Here is a 25,533-nt window from a genome sequence, read left to right as displayed (position 1 = left end):
TCAAAAAGTTACTCAAAATCGTAAAATCTTGGTTTTTTAATTATTATAAAAGTTTGAAATGCGTATTTTTAATTAATTAATTATGTAGTGCCAGCTGCGTGCTATACTTAGTCAAAATTTAAATTGGGAAATCGTCCTTTGTGAGATTGCAAAATGTATAGAAAATACCACAGGCAAGCATTTTAGAGGATTGTGGCTCCTAAGTCCTAAGAGCCTTTTAGGGTATTCTAGGTCCATTTTGATGTTTCTACAACATTCCCTGAGCATTTAAAGGTATTTCGGAGCTTGTTAGACGCTTTATAGATCTTAATAGTGACCCCCTACAAACGCTTTCCAAAAACCGCGATGTTAAAAAACGATAGGTGATTGTTTCATATATTTAAGCACAAAATGTATAAAGTAATGGCGTTATCATTTAGCAAGTTTGTAATTGATTAGAATTTTTTTCATCATTTTCTTCCTGGTTTGCAAGTTCTGTTTTAATATCAACCAAGACATCTCTTACTTCTTGGTTTTCCGGCTTCAACTTAAGCGCAAATTCCAACTCGTTGATACATTCCCTTAAAAACCCCATTTTGCGCAAAGCCAACCCCTTTCGCGTTAGACATGTTACGCGCTGTTCTAAATTCGAAGGAACGGCTGGTCTAAGAAGCTCGACGGCCGAGGAACAATCTTGTGCGCATTTGAAATAATTCTCTAGAAGAAAATCGGTTAGAATTGTTCGAGGTAAAGCACTAGGTCAACCTTTGTAAAAGTGCGCCTCTGAACGGCCAATGTACAAATCAGGATATTCACTACATAACTTGATGGCGAAGCTAAACGCGCTGATTGCACCCAAGTAGTTACCCGCTTTCAAAAACTCTTGACCTTTGGCATTGAGCCATTGGGGATTTTTTTCTTCGGCCCGCAGGTCTTCACTTACAAACCCCACGGACCGTCGAACTTCGGCTTGCTTACGTAGCCATTCCTCTTCTTCTGCAAGGTGTGACTCGCGACAGGGCGTTGGGAACTGTCTGTGAGTAAAATCCACGTGAACAGTAGCTATCTTCCTAGGCAAAGGTACTAAAGTGGATTTTTGAAGCTTCTTACTCCCTTTCACTATCCTAGGCGCGGACTTTTCCACGCTCCTTTCCCACGCCCGAACATCGCCCAGAGCCTTCGATTTTTCTTCGACCTTAATCTCTTCAATCTTATTTCGAATCTTTGAATCAAGACTAATCTGCTCTCTAACCGCAACCCTTTTCAGCTCACTTTTGTTGTCCGATTTTTTCTTACACTCCTCCTGAAACCTCAAATGCTCTTCCTCAATGATACCCTTCTTCAGCTTCAACCTTTCCGCCTTCGACAGATCAACCTCCAAGCTTTCCCACTCGATATTCTCATTTTTTGCCAATTCAAATACAATTTCAGATGCGGTTTTAGTACACTTACTTTCGGCTGTATTAACACTGCGTAATAAGAACGCCTCGAAGAAGAATTTCTCAAAGGACGCTTTTATGTAGACGGGCGAGGTGAACAGGTCCACTTTTGATTGGTGGACGCCGTGAAGTGGAACTTGAATTATCACAAAATTATCGGATTGTCTCCATTTATAATCCTTCACAATTAATGGCATGTTGGTTTGGTTTTATTGATTTAATCAGCGTGCGTTGTTAAGGCAACGGTTCCCTACGGTGTGGTCGATAAGTGATTGCATTACGAAATGACCAGTAAAAAGTATTAACAAAGGGACCACTTGGGGACGCCAAACTTGAAAAGACGCGTGTTAAGTGTCTGGGTGAAGGAATTGCTATAATGAGGAGAAGCAAATATTTCCATATAAAATCCTTTCCGGGGAATTTCATAAGGGTTGGCACAGCGTTGAGAATGCATGAGCAGAGCTATTGAAATTTATTAAAATTGGTTACCCCCTTGATTAAGAAAAGACACATTTTAAAAATACTTCCGTTTTAAAGCTTAAAAATTGTATGTCTGGCTCAAAGGTCTGGCTACCTTAAACTGAGTATATAAGTGACTCAAGTGTGGTTTTAATCGCAACAAACCAAACGAATCATTTTTCTGGGTTATCAAGGTTTGAGTACCTTGTATAATCTTGCTCTTGGGTAGCTGAGCCACAGCCAGTGCATTCGTCACGCCTATACAATATTTGTTTTCTCATCTGTTATCTGTCAGCATACAAATTGACTTTGACTTGTTATTTCTCTAATTAATTTCCAGTGTCATACAATACACAGAATGGAATAAGAGTAAGGAGGTGAGACATTAGCAAAACATGCTATACTGGTTAAGCTACGTTATGGCAGAAGGAAGTTCTCAAGCAGATATGGCCAAAGAGGCTCCACAAGAAAAACGTTAGTAAAAATGGATTCATTATACTCTCTTTCTACAACACTCATTCTAGATACAGACAACATAGAATGCGCCGTGTGCCTTCAACCCTGCATACACCCCGCGCAACTCCCATGTGGGCATATATTTTGCTTTCTATGCGTTAAAGGCATCGCGAATCAAAGTAAACGCTGTGCCATGTGCAGGCAAGAAATCCCAAGGGATTTCATCGAGCATCCCAAACTTCTCCATGGTCCCGAGGCAGTGGAAGGATTCGACGGCGGATACCAGTGGTTTTACGAAGGGCGAAACGGTGAGTAGTGCCATTTGTCCTTCTTATTCGTTAAGTGGGGATGTTAAATTCAAGGTTGGTGGCAATACGATCCTCGAACGAACGAAGATATCGAGGAAGCCTTTAAATTGAATTATAGTCAGTTCCAAATTTTAATCTGTGGAGAAACCTACGTTATCGATTTCGAAAATAAAGTACAGTATCCTAAAAAAAATCCCAGTCGTAAACGATTCATTAAGCGCGATACCTCCGATAATATTGCTAATTTTAAGGGTATCGCTGGTATTAACAAGTAAGGGGGTTGTTTGTATCTTGTTTGTACAAAAGAATCTCTTAGATAATAAATGGTGTTGTTTGTAATTTGTTATTAAATAAAAAAAGGTGTTTGGTGTACTATTGATTTGTTATTAAAATCTACAGGGTGGTGGCAATATGATGAACGAACAAGTCGTGAATTGGAAGCTTGTTATAAAGCGGGTGAAAGGACGTGCGAGTTACTTATTGCCGGTTTTTTATACGACGCCAATTTGGACACCATGCTACAGATGAGAAGAAATGACCACTCCAGAAGACGGCGAATCAAACGAGATTTTGCTAGTGCTCCAAAAAAGGGTAGGTATTGGTCGGTGGATTATCAAGGCTATAGTATCCACATAAATGGGGAAATAAAGCGTTAAGGGGTACAACATCACAATCAGAAATCATAGATATTTTTTTGCATCATCAAGGGGGGGGGGGGCATTTTAAACTTTTGAAATAAATATAATAAATTTTGGATCAATTTATGGAAATTCGAAAAGTTAAGTGAAGCCGTTCTTAGTCATCATTCTTCTATGCAAATGCGAATTTTGGAACTTTTGGGAACGTAGCTCACAAACAAACCATATTGGATCCTTGGTGTATTTTGGAAAAAATGTACAGTTTGTGTCAATTTTTTGACACCCGCAAAAAAATGTTGACCTATTTTTAAAAAAAACTTGACATATTGTACCACTCAATTTGCGGAATGGAATTCAAAGTGAAATTACATAGATTTCGCTGATGCGTTTTTTACGTTTGATTCTGTGAATGTTTGCAACTATCATCAGGAAGGTAAATGCGTCATTCACAGGGATATGTAGACTCCAATTCCCAATTTCAAATCAGTTCTCTGTAACAATTTGAAATAGTAGGAAACTGGTTCCCAAACTAGTGACGCGGGGCTCACCTATCGTGAATTCAACTGTACTTATTTAATTCTAAGTCTAAGGGACACTTTGATTCATGGCACTGACTGTTTAAGGTGTTGCTGGATTACGTACAGAATTGGATCAATCTCAATCATACATCGAAAATCCGCGTCCCGTCGAGTCTAACCGCCCTCATAGCCCCCTAGAAGGCCGCACTGATAATTTAACGCCAATCACGCCATCTAACACACCGCAGACGCCCGCCAGCGGACGCGAGTCGCCCCACCAAGAAGACCTAGAAGCGACGGTCGAACGTATACGATCGTTACGTTTGGACACTGCCAATAACTCGATGAGTCCTAGCGTTGCGGCGAATGAGGACGATGAGCGCAACGTTCGCTCAAACACGACCAACAGCCGAGAGGAGTATAGAGCGCCGAATTTTAGCCGCTTTCAATTTTAATGTAATTTTGTTAGATGTAATCATTTTTATGATGATAGGGTGTGGTGCAGTTATTTCATATCTCTGTTATTTTTGTGTAGTGAAACCACGGTATGAAATACATAACGAGGTACTTTGAGTATTAATATCAATAAATTAATGACTATTTAGAAATTGGTTATCATTTTATTGTCTTCTAACCTATTTTACTTTTTTTGGGCGCTAAAGCTTTAAACATCCACTCTGCAATACACCATAGCATTGGATTGGTGGATGAAGTGAACGGAAAATATCTAAAAAAGGAACCTCTGATTCGTTTAACAGGAAATTGCGATAAATTCAACTCAAAATCTCGTGATTGGCGTAGAATATTTGAGTTATAAACTAACATTTTTTTATATGGGCCGTAAAAAAAGTACATACTGTATCGAGTAGCTTTTTTTTATTACCAATACAACGATGTACGGCACTAAAAAAAAAACCAAAAGTTGGAAACTGTTGATTTCAACAGTATGGTGCACCTGCAACACAACGCCGTAATCCCGCGGAAATACCCATCAGGAAAAATATGTCCCATAGGAACAATTAAAGCGTTCTGCGCGGGTGCACAATCCTGTTGAAGCCAACAGTTTCTAAGTTTTGTTTTTTTTGTGTGCCGTACATCGGGTACATCATTGTATTCGTAATAAAAAATCCACTCAATACAGTATGGACTTTTTTTTACGAGCCATATAAAAAAAAAGGAAAAAAGGTTTTCGCCTTAAAACAATTAAATTGAGCGCATTTCCATGAATTGATCAGTACCTCCCGAAAGGTCATTTAACAAACTATTTATCATCGAAATATTTAGCCCACTTCAAAAGTTTTACAAACAAATTTCCATATAGCCTTACCGTGGAAAAAAAATTCTCAAAAATTGTCGCCTTTTCGATGTCATATTATGCATTTGGTCACGGGGATTACAAAAATATCCAAATCTCATAATGAAAATGCACCTTTTTGGCCAATTTTCATTTTTGGAATTTTGCAACCTTTACAAAATAAGTTGTAAATCAGCATAATGCATGATGAAAGCACATTTTTGGTAATGCAGATCAGTATTTCATTAGCAAAGTTTTCGATCTCACGAGTAATCTAACTCAAAATAGAGTATGGCGCGTTCTCACCTCCAGATGCAGTATGGGGTCTTATGGACTAATTGCCTCTCTTACTAGTTTGCGTCATTCTTCGATAATACTATCCTTGTTTCTAACCGCATTGATGTCAAATTGACATGATTAAATTGAAGTATTAAAACAAAACATAATCTCCTTGTGCTGTCATTGTCACGTTTGGCAAGCATGTACTGTATGTCCATAAGCACCATACTGCATCTGGAGGTGCGCTTTTAGTGAAAATTTGAAGTCTCTAGCTCAGGTGTGGGCAACCTTTTTTTCCAAGGGGCCAAAATAAAATTTTTCATATGCGCCACGGGCCACACTTGAAAATCCAAATAAAAAGTATGTTTAAAGAAATCAATATTTATCTATTTCTTTTTGGTCTATATCTATTTTTTGGTTTCGTAAAAATCATTAAAAAAAAACAATAAGTACTCTTGAAAATTGACACGATTTTGCATACAAAATTTACCAGACGTGGATAATAAATCTCCATATTCAGCTTGTATCCAAATTTTCATTTATGCTCTTTAAGATTTGTTGCAATATATGGCTTAAAAATGTTGTTTAATCCCAAAACACCTGTCCTTGTATTGCCCCACCCCGTATATATCGCTAGAAAAATTCTGGAAAATACCTGGCGATAGTTCTGAAACCAGAAATGCATCTGTAACTAGGCTTTTAAACGCCTTGGAAGCTTCGGATCGCGTCCACTAGATGCTGCAAGTGTAACATAATCATATTAATTAATTAATTAAAATTTTAAATGTCACTTGTGGGCCCTATGAAGTATTAACTCTGAATTATGTTAGCGGGCCGGACAAAACTTATCGGCGGGCCGTGGGTTGCCCACGCCTGCTCTAGCTATTGTAATTGCTGAGATCTCAGCCAGACAGCCATAACGAAAATTAATAACGTATTTTTTTCCAAAAATGCGCTAAAAAGTACCATCTTACTACCACACTCGACCAACGCTAACAAGTTGTTTGCGCTCCAATCTTATACTTCGTGTTTGTTTTAATAACAAACAAATGTGAGCATAATAATTTGTGTAAAATTGAGACAAGAATAGTCGTATGCAAACCATAGCATGAAACGAAACTACAGACACGATGTGTGCAATGAACATCTTTCTTATTTGAGGAGCAATTTGATGGTCTTTTTTAATAAAAGCAAACAAAATGAAAGTGCACTTTCCTTGAAACCTTTCATTAGTCCCATGTAGATGGAAACATCCATACAAAGAAAAATTGTAGGACCTCCCATTTATGATCATGATCAGTTTTGAAGGACATAATTCCGAAACTATGCTTATCATACATAAAAAGGTTATGTATTATATGCTCCTAAATGTATTGTTTCTTTAATTTTTTCAATATTCCATTTGAAGAAAAATTCAAAAGCACACAATACGGTAGCGAATGTATTCGTGGCGTCTTTACTGATCAGAAATGCAAAAGTAACAACAGTCAGTCTTGCAGTGAAATTTGACAATTAAAATTGAGGGAAAACCAAATGTTGGTATGGGCATCATTGTTTAAATAAGTATGGGCTCAAATTGTGGTTTAAAAGGTCTGGGTTTGGGCTCCCCTTAAAACATAAACGCAAACTAAACATTCAAAAATAAGTGGGGACCAATTTGTGGAACCGTTAATTAAAAAAATGTTTGCAAACTTCAAATCACTATCATAGCACAGATCTACACATACAACAGATCTACACATACAACAGATTGCTAACCTTATGCATTTTATGGGAAACATTTAGGTATACTTAAAAGCGCCCTCTATTGAGCAGCAGATAATGCACGCTTAGTGAAGTGACAGATATGTATGTGTAGATCTGTGATCATAGCAATTTGAATGAATTTAGTAGTCCCCGACAAATTCACTAGCTCCTAGACGCATTGTACGAGTAATTTATTTAATAAATTGTATGAAAACACTTATAAATGTGGCGCGACCTAAGGTAAATAATAAAAGTGTATTTACAAGTTACAATTCGTCTAAAATTGATACAGTACAACCTACTACAAATAATTACCTTACAAATATCTCCTCGGTAATTTCATAAGCCGGTTATACTGCATCGACACCTTAAAATAAATACTTTGTACAGCTTGATGAATCATTCAACTCAGAGGTGAACTTGGAAGTTAAAAAAAACTTAAATTCGCTCCTTTCACAAGTACTCATAATGTTGCGACGCAAACGAAAACGAGGAATAAATAAAATTTAACTACATCACGTATATTTAGAATGTTGCAAATAGTTGCTTCGTCACGGCGCAACCCCCACCTCCTTCTTATTGTCTTCAATACTGCTCTTCAAATCCTCTTTATCATCTGAAACAAAATAAATCTTGAAAAAACGAAAATGAGAGGAGGCAAGCTGAAAATGTTTCAATACCTTCTTTATTTTTGAAAACTGAAACCGGGGTGCCCAGCTGTTAAAAAAAAAGGTTTTTGACAGTCTTACTGTCAAAATTTTAATAAAATCAAAATAGCCATTAAAAAAAAATTTTAATTGTTTTATTTTGACATTTTTTATCCGTTTCTTTGTCATAAAAAAATGAAAAATTAATCTAAATAGAAGAAATCGAAAAAAGAATTACTTCAATTTTCAGCTTACCCCTTAGGATGTCTAGAACTGACCCTATATAAACGGTCAACCTACCTTTATCTGATTTCAATTCATCTTTAAGGGATTTGTCATCCAATCCGCCGTCTTTGCTGTCACCACCTTTCTCTAACCTGGGCCGCTTTCTACCCTTATAACTCCTCTGATCCCGCCTTCCGCCCTCACCTTCATCTTCGCTGTCTGAGAAGTCGTTTTCTGGCGCGATGCGTTTATCCAACTCCTTTTGTGGTAACCTTTCGTCCTTATCGACCTTATCCTCATTATCCGAATCCTCGTGGATAGCATCCTCAGGTATCGCCTGCACCTGCACTCCGGGGGCGTGAGGAAGCATCCGGAGATTTTCGAACAGTCGAGTCTTAATCTTCTCGAGATACTCGGGCGTATTCTGATTCGCCATATTGCTCGGGCTGATGTGCAACTTAAAATCGGGCCCGAAATACTCGAAGTAATCGTTATACGGCAATTCGTTAGCAATCTCCACTCCCAACGCGACCGAAGTCTCGTAAGTCCACGCGCGGCTCACATTTCGAATGGTGTAACCGCCACCTCCCACCATCATGAAGGGTAAATTGTACTTCTTAACGAACTCGACGCATTTACCGTGACCGCGCACGGTCAGATTGAAGCAACCCAAACGGTCGCCGGTAAGCGAATCGGCCCCGCACTGCAAGACCACGGCGCTCGGTTGAAAAGTCTCCATCACCTTGCTGATAATCGGCACGAATATACTTTCATAGGACTCGTCGTCCATACCATCGCGTAACGGTATATTGACCGCGTAATATTTCCCTTTTCCCGCACCGATATCGCGCAGATCGCCCGTGCCCGGAAAATACTCCCCATACTTATGGAAGGAGACCGTCATCACTCGATCTGTAGTATAAAACGCCTCCTCAACACCATCACCGTGATGAACATCGATATCAATATACAACACCCGTTGGTGGTACTTCAAGAGCTCGAGAATTCCGAGCACAATGTCATTAACGTAACAGAAACCGGATGCTTCCGACTTTTTGGCGTGATGTAAACCCCCGCCCCAATTAATACAAATTTCGGACGCCTGCTTGTTCAGCTTTACTGCGGCAGCTACCGATCCCCCCGCGGACAGTTGGCAAAACTCGTAGAGTCCGTCGAATACTGGACAATCCTCGCCTACGTTAAACCTTTGCATCTGTTTATTGTATTCCGACATGTTATCTGGACGAATTGAACGTAAAAACTTGATATAGTCGTCCGAGTGAAATTTCGTCATCTCCTCTGCTGTAGCTTTGTGTGGTCTCTAAGGAGAGTAACTAATACTAAAACTTGCTATTGGAACCGCCTGAACTTACGTATATTTCCATTTTTCTGTATAAGCCATAGTTGAGCAGCAAGTTGTGGGTCATACGAATACGATGAGGTTTCATTGGATGTCCTTGCCCATAGTAGTAATTGCCAATGTCGCCTAGTGAACATTTCAAATTTAACCCAAAAGAAGAAGGAAGGATGTAAGTAAAATATTCAAATAAGGGCTTCAAAATCCCAAACTTCCTAACAGGTTTATACCAAATCCCTAGCAGTCTATTTAATAATAGCTTAACAGTGCATTACATTTGCATTGTGGCAACCTTCGAAAAATAATAGAGAAGAGATGCAATGCCCATATCTACCTCTAAGGTCCAAGAGTGAAAAAATTCAAAAATCTGCGATAGACTAACTTCAGACAACCGTATATGTTCAATGCCAGTGACGCTACGTTTGCAACAACCAATCAGAAGAGACCAACCAGCAAATACACCGTAGTCTATCGTAGATTTCTCAACTTTAACTCAACAAAACTGTACTTAACCAAATATCATAAACAAGACATTAATTTAAAGTAAACCATTCGCAAATCATTCAAGCAGATTATTAACTGGTCTTAAAATGCACAATGAAAATTGTATGCGGAGCAAAAAAATGAAATATACTCACTGTCGTAGTAATAACAAACCCTCTTCTTGCTGTGCGGTTGCATTGCCATTACAAACGATCTTATCGTTCCCAGTGATGATTGAAGCACTATTTAAAATAAAAAACAATTGCAATTAGCACGAACCGCTTCTTTAGAAATGTTGCTGAATACCAAATGAAAGTTTTACAGTGTTACCACTACAGTAACAATGTCGACCAAAATACCATTGGCGTACGCCCCCGCTTGGTTTCTTAGGTAACCGACTCGCGGGGCGCAGTGTTGCACTCCCCGACTGCTATTCGTGAGATGTCGTTTCGAGTTTCGTCAGGGGTTTTTTCTTAAACTTACGAGGTGAATGTTGGAATATCGCATCCCTAACTTGACCTATCCATTCCAGTTTTGTGGCTGAAGGGGCTCTGAGCAGCCCGCCTCCAGAGCGTCCCTGTACCAAAGAGTTGTCTTGGGATAGGACGGATGTACTGCACCCGGCACGCAAGAAGGCGAAAAAAGGGAGGGAATAAGACCTAATGTAAAAGTCTGGAATACTTGAAAGGGACAAGAAGAAGGTTGTTAGCAGATGTGATGGAGATCTCAAGGGAACGCGAAGATAACGTGAAAAATGAGTGAGGGATATGTGAGAGAGGTGCACAGATGAAGGTGTAAAAAAGTATGTAAATAAATGGCAACTTTAGAGGTATTACTGGATTACGATTTGTAACGAAGTGTGAGATGAGAAGGGAATAAAGAAGACGTGCAGGAGATGTAAATAAGGAGTCAGATGTAGCAGAAAAACAAGGGGGAAGGACGTAAAGAAACAGTGAGTGTGAACGATTCAAGTCCAAGGTTACAAAATTTCATACACGCCACTGGTTTTTTTGGCGCCGAGCGCATTTCCCCCTGGTCGTTTCTATAGCCACAGCTACTTTATTAAAATGATAATTTTGGTTTGATTGCTCTTTACTATTTATTTTGCAAGAATTATCGTTCACCGAAAAAAGCAAAATAATCCAATTCAAGCTTCCAAATAAATAAAAAATATAAAACCAAAATCAAGTACAAAAGTCAGTTTAAAGTGCTTACGTCAAAAGTCAAAATGCCTGATGCCAGTTGAAAAGTGTAATTTTGTTATGAAAGTTTATGACGTTTTTTAATTTTTATTTAAATTAGTTACTATGTCGGGATTTACAGAGAGCGCGTTTATGAAGAAACTCGCTGAGTGTAATAATTCAACACAAAGTATTCAAACTTTATCCTTTTGGTTGATTCATCACAGAAAACACCATGTCCAAATTGTGAAAACCTGGTACAAGGAGCTGCTTAGAGGTAACATAGACCCTCTTCACCTTCCCGTTCCGATCTAATAGTTTGCAGCGAAAGATAGTAAGAAGTTAACGTTCATGTATCTGGCCAATGATGTTATTCAAAACAGTAGAAAGAAAGGACCCGAGTTCGGCAAGGAATTTGCAGTTGTTTTGGGAAAGGCCTTCGAGCATTTATCTTCCATAGGGTACGATGAAAAAATGAAATCTAGTCTAGGTAGGTTGCTTTCAATTTGGGACGAGCGGGGAATTTACGACGATCTTCAATTGACTGAATTCAAGCAAGCATTATGTAAGTAGAACGTGCCTACAATCGGTTGACATTAATTGCTCCAAAATTCTAGTACTACCACCCACTAAGCCGCCTCTAAAACGAGCAAAGACTGATAATAACGGACAGGCTAAAAAACGCAAGGGCAGTCCGAATCGAGAACGGAAAAAGTCGGAAACCGAAGTTACGGTGGAAGTCGACGGTACCGTCGAGACGCACGTACATTTAAGCCCGAGAACGCCTGCCACGGATCCGCCGGAACCTGAGGAGCTAGTCAAAGCACTGCAAGAGTTGGAGGGTAATTTGGCGTCCGCCGACGAGGTAGTTCGACAGAAGGTGTCCCAGCTTCCCAGAAGTGTTTCCGATATAACTCTATTAGAGGAAATTCAAGATAGAAGTGCGGCCGAGAGGTTAAATGTGCAAGTGACTGACGCGATGACTTTAATTGACGGCTATAATGCGCGATTGACTAGGGAAGTAGAATTACGGAAGAAAGTTACGGTAATGTTAGCCGAATTTCTGCAAGTACAAAAGGATCTTTTATCACAAGCGGAGCAGGCCTTAGAGGTAAATGACATTATTCAAACTGTGTTACGTTCACAATTAATTTTGCAGGAGTATACGGATAAATTACAAAAAGTATTTGCGGTGCGCCACGAGTTGAAGACACACATTCGAAATCTTCCAGACTTGACAAGGCTGCCGGATGTTACACACGGATTGTCTCCTTTGCCATCGGCGGGAGATCTTTTTAAAATACCAAACTGATTAGTTAATGTTATTTTCGCTGAGTACATTTTAGTAGACGATTTAGTTCTGTTTTGGACACCCAAAGTTTGAAGAACATTTGTTGTCTAAAACACGATTAATACCTTAATCTGTAATGGTGCAAAGCATGTAAGGAGGAAAACTTAGCAACATGTACCTAATATGTTATTACATCATTATCATGTAAGGGGTGTTGTATTGTACAATCAATAAAACATGTAAATTTGTTTGTTTGTGTCTAAGCTGACTTGATTGTTTGAGCAAGCATGGCTGTAGCAGGAAATATTTCGTATGACATATTTTAGAGGGAGAGTACACCCCATTGTCTACAGCTGTAGAAATAAAATCCTAATTTTAAATGATCATAAGTCATAGGGATTAACGAATCCCATTCAGAGGGTGCTCAGAAGGCCAAAATGTATGGTTAGGCAACCAACGATACTGCACTGTAACAATGGCCATTTGAAACTCCAGGGGCAAGTTCATTTTGTTATGATGAGGTACGGGTGGATACTTGGAGGGGGCTTATTATAAAAATTGGGTATAAAGGGTAAGTTCGAGCGTTAAAACTGCAAGGTTGTGCAGTTTAATTCATTATCGCAGACCCCTTGCATTCCATAAATTTCATGTAGCAATGACCATTACTGGGCTACCGAATTTGGAAATTTTAAAGGCTGATTCTCACTATACATAACGTTTCCATACCATATCCATTCCATAACCATTCTGTAAATTATTATAGGCTACGAAATTGACCTTTAAGTGATATGTGCGTAAGACATTCAGTAGCGCGCTAATACACATTCGCCTTCCATATGTGAACGGAAAGGAGAATGTGTATTAGCGCGCGGCTAAATGTCTTACGCACATATCACTTAAAGGTCAATTTCATAGGTATAATAATTTACGGAATGGTTATGGAAAGGATATGGTATGGAAACGTTATGTTAAGTGAGAATCAACCTTAATCCGGTCAATAAAGTAAGCAGTTAATTAATTGTGTTGCAACAAACTTTGTCTGATTAGATTAGGTCTAGTCGCATTAGAAGTGCGCTTAATTAACATAAATTTTGAGATGTCCCAGATTTTTTTGGACGCCCGGCAGCTATCTGCAAGATAATTGACTATATCTCAAAGAAAATTTCACTGTGACTCATCAAACACATTTTCTATTATATCAAAGCCAATCCTTGCACAAAGGGAGTTCTACACCGAGATCTCTCACAAAAATCAGTGGTTTGCAAAGTGGCCACTCATATATCACACAAAGATTCTAAATCAAAGAGTTTTTGTTAGCAGGATATCGCCCCCGAGTTAGGTAACTTGCCCTTTGTCCAGGGAATTCAAGCCTGATCGAAAAAGTACGAATTGTTGTGGATTCTACGCACCAAAATTAATAAGAAAAAGTGTTTTCCCAGGAAATGTTGGTGCATTCGATTTTTGGTAAAAAAGGAAGGTTATACACTGCCTTTTTTTGAGGCCCGAAGAAAAATTCTCTCAAATCGACCTGGAAAAATATTTTCTTCTAGAATGTGGCCTGTAGAATCTATAATTTCAAACAGTTTCAAGATTGGGCCACTAGTTCAAAAGTTACAGCCCTTTGAATTTTCTTTCGAAATTGGTTTCTAGTCTATAACTTTTTATTGAGAAGTCTGATCGAAAAAGTACGAATTGTTTTGGATTCTACGCCCCAAAATTAATAAGAAAAAGTGTTTCCCCGAGAAATTTTGGTGCAGTCGATTTTTGGTAAAAAAGGAAGGTCATACCCTGCCTTTTTTTTGAGGCCCGAAAAAAAATTGTCTCAAATCGACTCGGAAAAAAGATTTTCTTATAGAATGTGGCCTGTAGAGTCCATAATTTCAAACAGTTCCATGATTGGGCCACTAGTTCAAAAGTTACAGCCCTTTGAATTTTCTTTAGAAATTAGTTTCTAGTCTATAACTTTTTATTGAGAAGTCTGATCGAAAAAGTACGAATTGTTTTGGATTCTACGCACCAAAATTAATAAGAAAAAGTGTTTTCCCGAGAAATGTTGGTGCAGTAGATTTTTGGTAAAAAAGGAAGGTTATACACTGCCTTTTTTTGAGGGCCGAAAAAAAAATTGTCTCAGATCGACCCGGAAAAAAGATTTTCTTATAGAATGTGGCCTGTAGAATCCATAATTTCAAACAGTTCCAAAATTGGGCCACTAGTTCAAAAGTTACAGCCCTTTGAATTTTCTTTCGAAATTGGTTTCTAGTCTATAACTTTTTATTGAGAAGTCTGATCGAAAAAGTACGAATTGTTTTGGATTCTACGCACCAAAATTAATAAGAAAAAGTGTGTTCCCGAGAAATGTTGGTGCAGTAGATTTTTGGTAAAAAAGGAAGGTTATACAATGCCTTTTTTTTTGAGGCCCGAAAAAAAAATTCGGTTGACATTAATTGCTCCAAAATTCTAGTACTATCACCCACTAAGCCGCCTCTAAAACGAGCAAAGACTGATAATAACGGAGAGGCTAAGGGCAGTCCGAATCGAGAACGGAAAAAGTCGGAAACCGAAGTTACGGTGGAAGTCGACGGTACCGTCGAGACTCACGTACATTTAAGCCCGAGAACGCCTGCCACGGATCCGCCGGAACCTGAGGAGCTAGTCAAAGCACTGCAAGAGTTGGAGGGTAATTTGGCGTCCGCCGATGAGGTAGTTCGACAGAAGGTGTCTCAGCTTCCCAGAAGTGTTTCCGATATAACTCTATTAGAGGAAATTCAAGATAGAAGTGCGGCCGAGAGGTTAAATGTGCAAGTGACTGACGCGATGACTTTAATCAAAGAGTAACCATAATAAGAGATCCAACGGCATAGAGAATAGTATTGTATATGTATTGTGTGTTGCCTAACAAATTTTACTGTTTTTTCTCAATTTTATTGGCGTACGCTACCCGGCTATTTCAAGGCAACTACTTGTTTAGAAATTTATAAATATCATTGCAGAAATCCCAGCGTTGCCAAATTTTTAGTGTTTGCTTGCACTTATTTAGGTATCTATTATTCCTTGAAATGTACGATGTTTAAAGATATGTAATTCCATTCTACGCTTATGGCACAATTTATTAAGGTTCGAACGTGTAACAATAAGCGATGATGAGGTACGTGCGACATGCACGTGCAAGAAGCAGAATCAGAAGCAGGCTACTGAATTTTAATCCGGTCAATAAAGTAAGCAGTTAAATAATTGTGTTGCAACAAACTTTGTCTGATTATATTAGGTCTAGTAGCATTAGAAGTGGGCTTAATTAACATAAATTTTGAGATATGTCCCAGATTTTTTTGGACGCCCGGGAGCTATCCGCAAGATAATTGACTATACTTCAAAGAAAACCCCCGGGCAATTTCACTGTGACTCCTCAAACACATTTTCTATTACATATATCAAAGCTAACCCCTGAACAAAGGGAGTTCTACACCGCGATCTCCCACAAAAATCAGTGACTTGCAAACTGGCCACTCATATATCGCACATAGATTTTAAATCAGAGTTTTTGTTTGCATGATCTCGCACCCAAGTTAGGTAACTTGCCCTTCGTCCCGGGAATTTAAGCCTACAGTTGAGCCAAGGTCAGTCCGACCATTAGGTGTAATAACTAATGTTATTGGCCACCCCCAGTGATCGCTTCATTCTCTAAAGGAAGGTTCAAGTGCAAGATAGGTAATAATTCCAACGCGTTTCATGTGCAAAACAGGTCTAAGAATTCCAGGTGAGTGAAACAGACGGCAGTTTTACAACTTTTTTCATTTGTTCCAATGTAGGTAGATGAATTTTTTTTAATAGGGGCGCAAAATGTTATACCCACATGTGAGGTGCTAAAAACGTAAGTTATTGGTGGGTTACATATATTTTAACTTTCAATCTTTTATTTTAGATACCTATAATATACATTTATTCTTACTAACAAACAATGTCAACAAGTTGGTAAAAAAACAGGTTCTGCTGTTAGCTTAGATCACATCACAAATAAAGCATTCATCAATTATTTATCTTGCTTTAAATCTAAGGAACTCAAAAGCGCTTTCGGTGACGGATCCCTACCTCTAAACTGGCGGAACATCTCCGATGGATTGCAACTGCCTCCTAAAGCTAAAAATGTATCTCGAAATCTTTGGCTGACATTCATCAGTTGCTCATCGCCTTGTGCCTCGTCAAATGCACCGTATATATCCGCGGCAAGGACCCGTGCCCAAATGTGGGAGTAATAAGCGGCGCCCCATTCTTCGACGAATATTTGCGTGAGCGAGCAGGGGTGGCTATCGAATTTGTGTAGTGGAAAACAACGATAGTGGGACCATAGGCCCTTAACAACGTCCAACCAAAACTCCTTGTGGGTGTGAAGTTCTAAGTCTAAGGCAGAAAGGTAAAGCTCCCTGCACAAATCTAAACCCGCTGTGTGCTTGCGGAAATTAATCAGTGTCTCGAACATTTCCACGGGTAGCTTCTCGCCGTTATCACAATGTCCACTAATCATGTCAATTGTTGATTTATTGTACAGGAAATGGGAAAGAGTGTAACCGGACACTTCCACGATGTCCCACTCGACGTTCGACAGTCCCGCCACTTCAGAATAGGTGGTCCTCGTTAGTAAATGTTGCAGCGCCTGTCCGAACTTGTGAAACAGTAGATTGACGTCTTTGAACGTAAGTAATGAGGGTCTATCGCCGGTAGGTGGCGAGAAATTCAGCACGAGTGCGGCTAGTGGCTTCATATTGGCGATTTTACTACAATTTTGAATACCGACCATCCACCCGTTGTGATACGGAATGTGCATCTTCTGTGTACTTCGAATGTAGGGATCAAGATAGAAGCCCGCTATTGGATCCGCACTATCCGACTCATAAATGTCGTAGAATTTGACGTCTCTGGCCCACGTAGATACCTCTTTTCTCTGTCGAATTTCGATTTTAAATAGCTTTTTGCATAAGGAAAATAAACCGTCTAGTACGGTGGGTAAGGGAAAGTAGTGAATGTAGTCGCCCTCACGGTAGTGAAACAGTTCGATCTGTTGGCGCCTGCGCCAGTAGGGGACGTCCCAAAGTTCGATTTTGCTATCTTTGAAACCGTTTCGAAGCGCAAACTCGTGTAAGCTCGTCAGCTCACGCTCTTGCGCCGGCCGTGCGGCTTCCAACAGCGCCTCCAAGACATTTCTAACATTACTAACTTTTCCCGCCATTTTGGTCTCCATAGACATATCGGCGAAGCTTTCGTAACCGAGTAGTTTAGCTTGCTCCCTTCGTAAATACCTGTAACGTTAATAAGTATGAGTGCTTGAGGATACGATCGTGGGACTTTTAAAATTAGTGAGTGGTTGTCAAGACTGCAAGTTTGACCTCTAACCTTCTACAGTCAGTCAGTAAGTGGCCGCCTGGCGTCTGTATGCAAGCGCAATTTACTTTAATTTGTTCCCCATAGCAGCTAAAATTTTGAACCGCAGTTTCACTAGCTGTGTTGAATATCTTCAATTATTAAAGTATTCTATCATTAATTATACACACCATAGAATCAAGGTTTCTATGTTTGAATTTGCCACAACATGGCGGACGGGCTCAATTGTCACCACCGTCTACAGTCACTGTAGGAACCCACAACTTGTCACACAAGGGTTTTGGAATAAGTACTAACGGATTCCACTAAAAGCGTGCTCAACCCTATTCCAAGTGTCAGTAGGCCTCTACTCAATTGGTCCTGATGATCGGAACGAGACTTATCTCTATACAGGGTGACAATTTGAAAACTTACCACCCCCCATATCTTAGTAAATAAACGAGATATTTAAAAAAATCAAAATCCGTTTCGGTAATTCGGTGGGGGAATCACAATGACATAGTTGGCGACGCACCCCCTCCAACCCCCTGCGCCCCAGCCACCCCAACTTTTAAATCTTAAATAGTGACCCCCCATGTGTGATACGTCGTTGGAAAGCTCTGAAAAAATGCTTTCCAACCATACCAAATAGCATTACATTTAGGTTAGTAATTATCGTGCAAATTAAAAAATAAACTAATATGATACATTGGAAATCTGTCGTATTTAAAACGCAACCGGCGAACATAGACGAACTAAGACAGAGAATAATTCAAGAATGTCGAAATATTGCAAAACCAACATAGGAAAGGTTCGACAAGAGTTTGAGAATAGATTATTACTGGCGATCAAAAATGAGTTGCTGTCGAGTCGGCTTTGGAAGTTCAAGTTAAATACGATTTTCCATGTTTATTTTTTGATTTGCACGATAATTACTAACCTAAATGTAATGCTATTTGGTATGGTTGGAAAGCATTTTTTCAGAGCTTTCCAACGACGTATCACACATGGGGGGTCACTATTTAAGATTTAAAAGTTGAGGTGGCTGGGGCGCAGGGGGTGTGAGGGGGTGCGTCGCCAACTATGTCATTGTGATTCCCCCTCCGAATTACAGAAACGGATTTTGATTTTTTTAAATATCTCGTTTATTTACTAAGATATGGGGGGTGGTAAGTTTTCAAATTGTCACCCTGTATAAGCAAGGTGCAGACAAGACCGCTGCTATTTCTGGGTTCCCCACTGGGGGAACCAAGCGCTCACAGTTAACAGTAAGTGTATACTTCACAAAAAGATGGGTTTTTTCTTCTTTTCGAAGGCCGTGCCTTAAGAAAAAGTTCCACCTGGACACAATCACAGTCGCCCCTGAGCTGTCGCTGTTAAAGTCACTAGATATAGAAAGTACCGCAATCATCCGCCATTTTTGGGCAAATTTGTTGCCAACTTAAAAAAATTGACAAATAAAATCTGAATAGCTGTAATTTTTTATAACCTAACTTCATAGTACTGTCATGTTTTATAATAATATATACAGATATCTCCAAACAGGTGAAACAATCCCTAACATTAAAGTTACTAGAATTTGGTAACTTCCGCCATTTTTGGGCAAAAATCATCTCTCTCTAACACACGAGCCCAATGGATTGCTGTACTTTCTATATTTAGTGACTTTAGTCGCTGTAATTAAAGTGGTGCTATGCCAGTCGCGACCTTCGTCTTGCGAAGCAAGTGGTATCAAGTCCGAAGGCCAGGACTATCCCTGGGAGAATATGACACCGTTTCCCGCAGAAGTCGGCAGTCACGAAAACTATTAGATAAGGGTATGTCCGAGACAGCGCTACTTGAGCGGCGGCGAACGGTAGAACGGCGCTCTCCTTTCTTAGACCTTTTGTGTCCTCTCTAATTTTCTTAAAACGCTGTTTCTTAGACGTCAACCTTCGGAATGGGGGGTGGGGGGGACTACGATCAGTTGCCCAGGGCGCGGCAAATTCTTCAACGAATTTTTCTTAGCAGGAAACATTTTGACGAAAGTTGATAACAATATGTCCGCTCGTGGCTTTTAAAGATATTAGACAATAAGCGAATTTTATTTACAGCATAACAATTCCGTTTCCAAAACACAACATCACACTGTAGAGTACCCAACATACCTCCGGCAAAGCGAAACGAGGCCGCAACGCGAAGACTAAAAATAAAGGCGTGGGTTATTTGACTAATTAAATATACAGGGTGCCCACTATGGATGGACTATAGTATATCTTCTTAAATAATGACTGCATATAATATTTTTCTAAGTATATAAAAGTTGTTTAATATTTTATTTCCCATAATAAGGCAGCGTTCAGTCGTTTTTATTTCAGAAAACAAATGAATAACGAAAAACAATTGAATTTTTTTAAATAGTACTGTACCTTTTTATTATGCTCATTTGCCTTTGATTTTTTGTCTCTTTTCAATGACGTAACATCCTTCAATGTGAATAGGCCCCCTTAAGCTTTCCTTATCGTGAGTAACGCAATTACACTGTTCACAAATTAAATGTTTAAGAAGGTCGTACGTGTTAATAGCGAACACTCAGTTGTAGCGTAAATACACCACTGAACTAAAAATAATTTCTGTGAATTACACCGATAGCAGTGACAGAAAGTGACTCAAATTGAGCAGAATGTTTACACTAAAATTCTAAAAAATTCAAGAAAAGTTTTAAAAAATTCTATAAAATGCAAGTAGTGTACACCAAAATTCTACTGAGTTTTTCCCTAGACAATAGACATACCTTATTTCTTCCAAATGCCTACTCGTGCTGTAATTGGCATTGCCGTACGTAGACCCCCTTCCTACCATAGCCAACCACATATTCCACCTCAGGTCGCGTACGGAGCAATTCTCCATGAAGGGTAAATACACATTTTGCTGCAATGTCGCATTCCACGGTGCCTTTAAGTAATCGCGAGGATCACCGGCCATAGCTTGCAGTAGGTCGGCGGGAAAATTCTTGACAATGCTAGCTTCATCGATGCGATGGGAAAATGCCTTGGTCGCCATTTCGATTTTTGCCTTAAAGCTTCCCTTTTCGGCGTGCAGCTGGGTGAGAATTTCATTAAGACGCGCCCGGTGGCCTTCCTTCACGCATAACCCGTTCAATTTGCCCTCCAACTTGAACTTTTGAAGTAGCCGTATTTGTTCACTGCTCCTAGTCCCACTATCATTATTAACCGTGTTATAAATTTGACTACTGTTAAACTTCATCGACCGTGACTTTCGAGCACGATCGTGTATCGAAAGGTAGCTTTTAGTAGGCATTATCGTACTATTACCTAAATATAAAGTCTTAGATAAACCCCACGTCACATCCAACGGGGCGCCTAAAGTTTCTAAGGGATTAAGCACGTCTTGAAACACATCTTTAACCGCGTTCTTCGCAATCAGTTCTTCGATATTCTGTACGCCCAATTCCAAATCGAAAGCCTGCTTACCAATCGCTGCCATACAATTTTCTATTGTCAAGGAGTTAAATTCGGGTAAACCATTCTGTTGCGCCAGAGGGTTTTTTTCTGGTAAATCTTCCCCGATTTCCGGTACTCTGTAAAGTGTTTAATTATAGTTCTGAAATAGTTTGGGATAACCTACAAGACAATGTAGCCGTGACGTTTGGGTAATTTAAAGGGCGCAAGCTGCTTTAGAAGCAAATTTCTTCCGAAAAGTGCTGAGGCCATTATTCCCTTTTCTTTTCTTTAAATTTTAAATGTTAGCTTTCAAACATTTTCATTCAAACTTCAAAAACGCATGATTTTTGGGTGCAAAACTTGTGAACTGACGTTTGAATTACAGAAATGCCAACCTCAAAATACATAGGCGCCGATCATTATATACAGGATGCGTCACCGAAAGCCAAAATTATGATTTTCTGGTTTTCACACATAATCATCAATACGTTGTGTTGACTGTATACGTATAATACGATACAACACAAATAGTGAGGGTAAAATGCCTTCTTCCGGACCTCCAAGATGCTCATGAAACGTCACACAAAAAAGGAATAGCTCAGATTATGATAGTGCAGATGCCAAACCATGAGGGGATAGTCGATAAGACTTGCACCATTCATTTCCATATTGGTCCAGAACCCGACTGTGGAGCACCAGCTAGCTGGAGGAGTGCTCAGAAGCCAGTTAAAAAAATGATAGAAACGTCTATGGGAATCTGTTCCTGGACTAAGACAATCCAAGAAATTGATCACTAAAACCAGCTTGATGATAGCACTAGGCAGAAGTGAACTAAGGCCATACCCAGTCACTGCCCCCTGAGAGATCATCTCAACAAAACTGGGGTACTAGGTAAAACTTTGCTCAGCTGCAAAGACAGAAGCGTATTAAACTCTGGTGGGCGCATAAAAGGTGTGGAAAATCTATGGAAAATGCTCAAATAAACTTCCCAGCAGATTACAAAACATTGTAGGTGCTTTCCTAAGCTATAAACATGATCTAGAGATTCCTACCAGAGCAATTCCGACTTTTTGACATACTTCTTCCTTTCTAGAGTTACACAAGCCTATAGAATCACTGTATGGACTCTGAAGATGGTTATATTTGGAAATGTCTCTTGTATTGATTTGTAGTGGTACTATTCTAACTTATTATTATTATTACTAATATTCTACAACTATCTTTTAGATTTAGATTTATTAGCCGCTAATATATCTCCAGGTGAGGGATATGGACGTTGCTGATACAAAGCTCCCGAACTCGCATTATCATCAGCATCAGCCTTATTAGACTCCAAACCGTCACTCCAAGTACCAACTGGCACATCGGAATACGCGGCAGGATCCATGGGATCGATGATATCCTCACGGCGCGATCTCTTACGGCCGTGATCTTTCTCCTCATATTTGTGTCTCCTGTCTGAGTTATCGCTCTCGCGATCCCTTCTGGAACTTTTGCTGTGTCGTTTGCGATCGTTTTTACTGTCATCAAGATCAAGTTTAGAGATACTTCTGTCCTCGGCTGTTACACCTTTGGCTCTTCTCTCTCTTAATTTGGCAGCACTTTCAGTTATCTTCGCCCTAGGGTGCTTTGGAGGTAGCCACGAGACCATATCCGTCTCCATATCCCAATAGTAATAGCGCTTCCTTAAAATAGGTCATTTGGAAAAGTTGAGGACTGGTAGCTACTTACAATCCTTTATCGAAAATTTCGGTCCAGTGATGCGGTAATGGATACTTCTGCAGCAACTTACCAACATTGCGCATGTAACGTGGGTCGGGAATATTGGCCGGCTTCCAATGTACATCACACCAGTAGGTGCAATCGTGGTATATGTTATTCTTGTTGGGGCATCCAACAACTCCTCTGTAGTCTCGTTTGCGTTCCTTGTCCGTTGATTTCGGTGTATTTGCTAAAAACCAACGATATTTACACATTCAATTGTCAATATTCCCACCTGTGTAGAGGCCTCTTTTTGCTAATTTCGATGCTAGAGCAGCTGGAAGAGGCATTGTTATTAAATTGATTACTATTGACTATTAACCTAACTTTCTAAAAACTCCACTAATGCATTCAAAAATGGCGCTTATAAGCCAAAGAGCAATTTTCATACATGTGATTGATCTCATTTCTCATACATAAATTTCCATTCTACATACAAGAAAGGCATTTTTATAAACTTATACTCTAATGGGTCTAGGACTCAGCATGCCCATAGCCATGTTTGCCAAAATTCGGCAAAAGGGTCTGCATATCCAATCATTTTAACACCCTCGGCCAGCCTACTTCTGAAGTTTCCCTCGTAGATCAATTTCCACTTTACAAGACCCAAACAGCTTCCCCGGTGAGAGCCTCCAGAGAAATATCGGTGCAACATCAGTCTCCGGCGGCTATTGTTTCTGTTATTTTGTTGATCACCCTCCGATTCGCGTCCACGGTCGTTTTTCCCTTACGGAATCGATGTTGGTTCGGGTTGGACTCTCCGTTTTCCCCGAGCCTGTATTCGATGCGCGTTGCGATTATTCTGTCGAGCGCCTTCCCTATCACCCGCAGTAATTAGCTTTTCCAGGTTTCCGGATGAAGCCCACCAATTGAATTTTCCAACACATTGGAAACGTGCCCGTATTTAGGCAGCGGTTAAACAGCTTTGTCCATAAGGCGGACGTCAAAAGCCGCATCCACGGTTACATCGCCACTTCCCGGTGCCTTCTTCGGGTAGATTCTTGCAATTGCTCTTCCGAAATTTTGTTCTTTTTCGACATCGAAGCCTCATACGGTTTTTTAACCGCCTGGTTTAGAGCCGATGCGCATTTTTCGACGTTATACCTACCTTCTGCGATTTCGGCTAGTAGGTAAGTCAGCAGAAGGGACCGAATCAAGGAAGACATACGAAACCTATCAGTCAGACAGTTCAATCGGAAGTTCAGCAACAGAACCAAGTCGAAGAAATTCAAGACCAGAAGCATCAAGAAGACGTTGAAATTCTTAAGCCACAAGTCCATGCAAAGCCACCAGGAAGAAGTAGCTGAAGCTGAAGAACAGCAGCAAGAGGTTGATGTTGAGGTTCAAGACCAGAGCACGATTGCAAGGGTGTTTCAAGTACAGGAAGGGGTTGAAGTAATTACTTGTATAATGTTTAATGAGTAATAAGTAATACACGTAAAAAGCACGTGGAATTATGTAACTAATGGCATTACCTAGGTTTTTTCGTATGACTTTCCGCCACACATACTGTAACACGATTGGTGGTTTGACAAAAAACTAAAGTGTCTCTGTATTACAAAGAATATCTTAACTACGATCATCTGAAACGCCTTTACACTAGCTGTTTATTTTCTTCGAAGCTCGTGTCTAGAAGGCATTCCAACTTGGTACGGCGATTCACTATGTTCTGACACCCACACAGATCCATTTTGACCATTATTCAGTACGTATATTAAACTCAACGCGACATGTTCCGCTCTGTAACAAAGCACGTTAAAATAACGCTCATGCAAAATACATCTTTACGATTGAATAGTCAAATGCGGGATATTTCCCCGCATTATATCCTGATAAGCAGGCCCCAGATTACGTTCTAAGCATTCCCGCAGTAAGGGTGTGTCGGTTACCCCGGGACAAAGAGCGAGAACGCGCACTTTGGTCCGATGGTAGTGCTGCTCCTTTCCCCACGCCCTCGTGAGGCCGATGACGGCTCGCTTGGTCGCCGCATAAATCGGGAAAGCCTGAAATCTTTCCAACCCCGACACAGAAGAGACATTCACGATTACTCCTTCCGATTCCGTTTTGTACTTGGGGAGATAGTTCTCCAACGCCAAAATGCATCCATTTATCGTCCCCACCTTCAAGTTAACTTGGAAGATATTCGACAAGTGACTCTCTTACCAAATTTATGCTAATCTGCCTTTCCCAAATTGCATCATTCATAACCCCCGCGTTATTTACAACGATATCAAGATTTTTGTATTTGTCCACGGTCTGCTTGAAGGCCTCTAAAGTGATAAGATAAGATTAACTGCATGTACTCACATTCCCACCTTCATATTGATCCTTCTCAGCAACATCAACTTGAACAAAGATGGCCTTCTCGTGACCGAATTCCTCCTGGATTTCCTTGAGGGCATTTTCTCCATTCACTTTGTTGATGTCCGCTAAGGTGACCGCCTAAGACAAACACCTGCAATTGTCTCTGGTGGTGGGACACTCACCCTTAACCCGTTACGTAGAAGCTCTTTGGCGTATTGCAACCCGATACCGGCCCCTCCACCACTGATTAAAGCTACTTTTCCAGCTGCCACATTCATTTTTTTGGTTTAAAAACTTACAAGAAGCGAGAAAATATAGATGGACTTTAACCAGCCGTTGTTTATCTACACGTGTCACCTGCTCTCATTAAGGC

General features: G+C 40.0%; 7 protein-coding genes across 9 annotated transcripts; 2 read left to right on the top strand and 5 right to left on the bottom strand.

Moving 5' to 3' along the window:
* Positions 1 to 400: 400 nt before the first annotated feature.
* LOC116174341 (dynein assembly factor 4, axonemal-like) lies at positions 401 to 1,650 on the bottom strand. The gene is made up of 2 exons (XM_031492248.1): positions 745 to 1,650; positions 401 to 696 (listed from the first exon to the last, which is right to left on the bottom strand). The coding sequence occupies exons 1-2, from the start codon at positions 1,613 to 1,615 to the stop codon at positions 416 to 418; spliced, it is 1,152 nt and encodes a 383-aa protein (XP_031348108.1). The 5' UTR covers positions 1,616 to 1,650; the 3' UTR covers positions 401 to 415.
* A 486-nt stretch (positions 1,651 to 2,136) lies between these two features.
* Positions 2,137 to 4,405, top strand: LOC116174695 (E3 ubiquitin-protein ligase rnf146). The gene is made up of 4 exons (XM_031492654.1): positions 2,137 to 2,351; positions 2,402 to 2,641; positions 3,041 to 3,232; positions 3,903 to 4,405. The coding sequence occupies exons 1-4, from the start codon at positions 2,273 to 2,275 to the stop codon at positions 4,250 to 4,252; spliced, it is 861 nt and encodes a 286-aa protein (XP_031348514.1). The 5' UTR covers positions 2,137 to 2,272; the 3' UTR covers positions 4,253 to 4,405.
* A 2,885-nt stretch (positions 4,406 to 7,290) lies between these two features.
* LOC116173434 (histone deacetylase Rpd3) lies at positions 7,291 to 10,153 on the bottom strand. Its single transcript, XM_031490914.1, has 4 exons — positions 9,984 to 10,153; positions 9,362 to 9,474; positions 8,064 to 9,309; positions 7,291 to 7,732 (listed from the first exon to the last, which is right to left on the bottom strand). The coding sequence occupies exons 1-4, from the start codon at positions 10,030 to 10,032 to the stop codon at positions 7,668 to 7,670; spliced, it is 1,473 nt and encodes a 490-aa protein (XP_031346774.1). The 5' UTR covers positions 10,033 to 10,153; the 3' UTR covers positions 7,291 to 7,667.
* A 603-nt stretch (positions 10,154 to 10,756) lies between these two features.
* On the top strand, positions 10,757 to 12,548 carry LOC116173435 (regulation of nuclear pre-mRNA domain-containing protein 1B). Of its 3 annotated transcripts, none has more exons than XM_031490917.1 (5): positions 10,757 to 10,780; positions 11,152 to 11,286; positions 11,335 to 11,574; positions 11,627 to 12,120; positions 12,169 to 12,548. In XM_031490917.1, the coding sequence occupies exons 2-5, from the start codon at positions 11,163 to 11,165 to the stop codon at positions 12,319 to 12,321; spliced, it is 1,011 nt and encodes a 336-aa protein (XP_031346777.1). In that variant the 5' UTR covers positions 10,757 to 10,780; positions 11,152 to 11,162; the 3' UTR covers positions 12,322 to 12,548. The 3 variants fall into 3 exon arrangements, with proteins under 3 accessions (XP_031346777.1, XP_031346776.1, XP_031346775.1); XM_031490916.1 differs by lacking the exon at positions 10,757 to 10,780 and adding an exon at positions 10,862 to 11,079; XM_031490915.1 differs by lacking the exon at positions 10,757 to 10,780 and adding an exon at positions 10,862 to 11,079 and having other exon boundaries at positions 11,131 to 11,286.
* A 3,643-nt stretch (positions 12,549 to 16,191) lies between these two features.
* On the bottom strand, positions 16,192 to 21,486 carry LOC116173994 (probable cytosolic oligopeptidase A). The gene is made up of 3 exons (XM_031491759.1): positions 21,280 to 21,486; positions 20,426 to 21,232; positions 16,192 to 17,591 (listed from the first exon to the last, which is right to left on the bottom strand). Exons 1-3 carry the CDS (start codon positions 21,363 to 21,365, stop codon positions 16,328 to 16,330), a joined length of 2,157 nt encoding a protein of 718 aa, XP_031347619.1. The 5' UTR covers positions 21,366 to 21,486; the 3' UTR covers positions 16,192 to 16,327.
* Positions 21,487 to 22,216: 730 nt separating this feature from the next.
* Positions 22,217 to 23,222, bottom strand: LOC116173873 (polyglutamine-binding protein 1). Its single transcript, XM_031491593.1, has 3 exons — positions 23,092 to 23,222; positions 22,827 to 23,046; positions 22,217 to 22,780 (listed from the first exon to the last, which is right to left on the bottom strand). The coding sequence occupies exons 1-3, from the start codon at positions 23,144 to 23,146 to the stop codon at positions 22,312 to 22,314; spliced, it is 744 nt and encodes a 247-aa protein (XP_031347453.1). The 5' UTR covers positions 23,147 to 23,222; the 3' UTR covers positions 22,217 to 22,311.
* Positions 23,223 to 24,255: 1,033 nt separating this feature from the next.
* Positions 24,256 to 25,484, bottom strand: LOC116173850 (15-hydroxyprostaglandin dehydrogenase [NAD(+)]-like). Its single transcript, XM_031491567.1, has 5 exons — positions 25,343 to 25,484; positions 25,172 to 25,298; positions 25,020 to 25,126; positions 24,645 to 24,976; positions 24,256 to 24,596 (listed from the first exon to the last, which is right to left on the bottom strand). The coding sequence occupies exons 1-5, from the start codon at positions 25,436 to 25,438 to the stop codon at positions 24,464 to 24,466; spliced, it is 795 nt and encodes a 264-aa protein (XP_031347427.1). The 5' UTR covers positions 25,439 to 25,484; the 3' UTR covers positions 24,256 to 24,463.
* Between the last annotated feature and the right edge of the window lie 49 nt (positions 25,485 to 25,533).

The sequence above is a fragment of the Photinus pyralis genome, unplaced genomic scaffold, assembly GCF_008802855.1.
Source record: "Photinus pyralis isolate 1611_PpyrPB1 unplaced genomic scaffold, Ppyr1.3 Ppyr1.4_LG6, whole genome shotgun sequence".
In the NCBI taxonomy this organism is placed as follows: domain Eukaryota; kingdom Metazoa; phylum Arthropoda; class Insecta; order Coleoptera; family Lampyridae; genus Photinus; species Photinus pyralis.
Note: the sequence above shows the minus strand (reverse complement) of the source record. Positions and strands in the feature narration are given on the sequence as shown.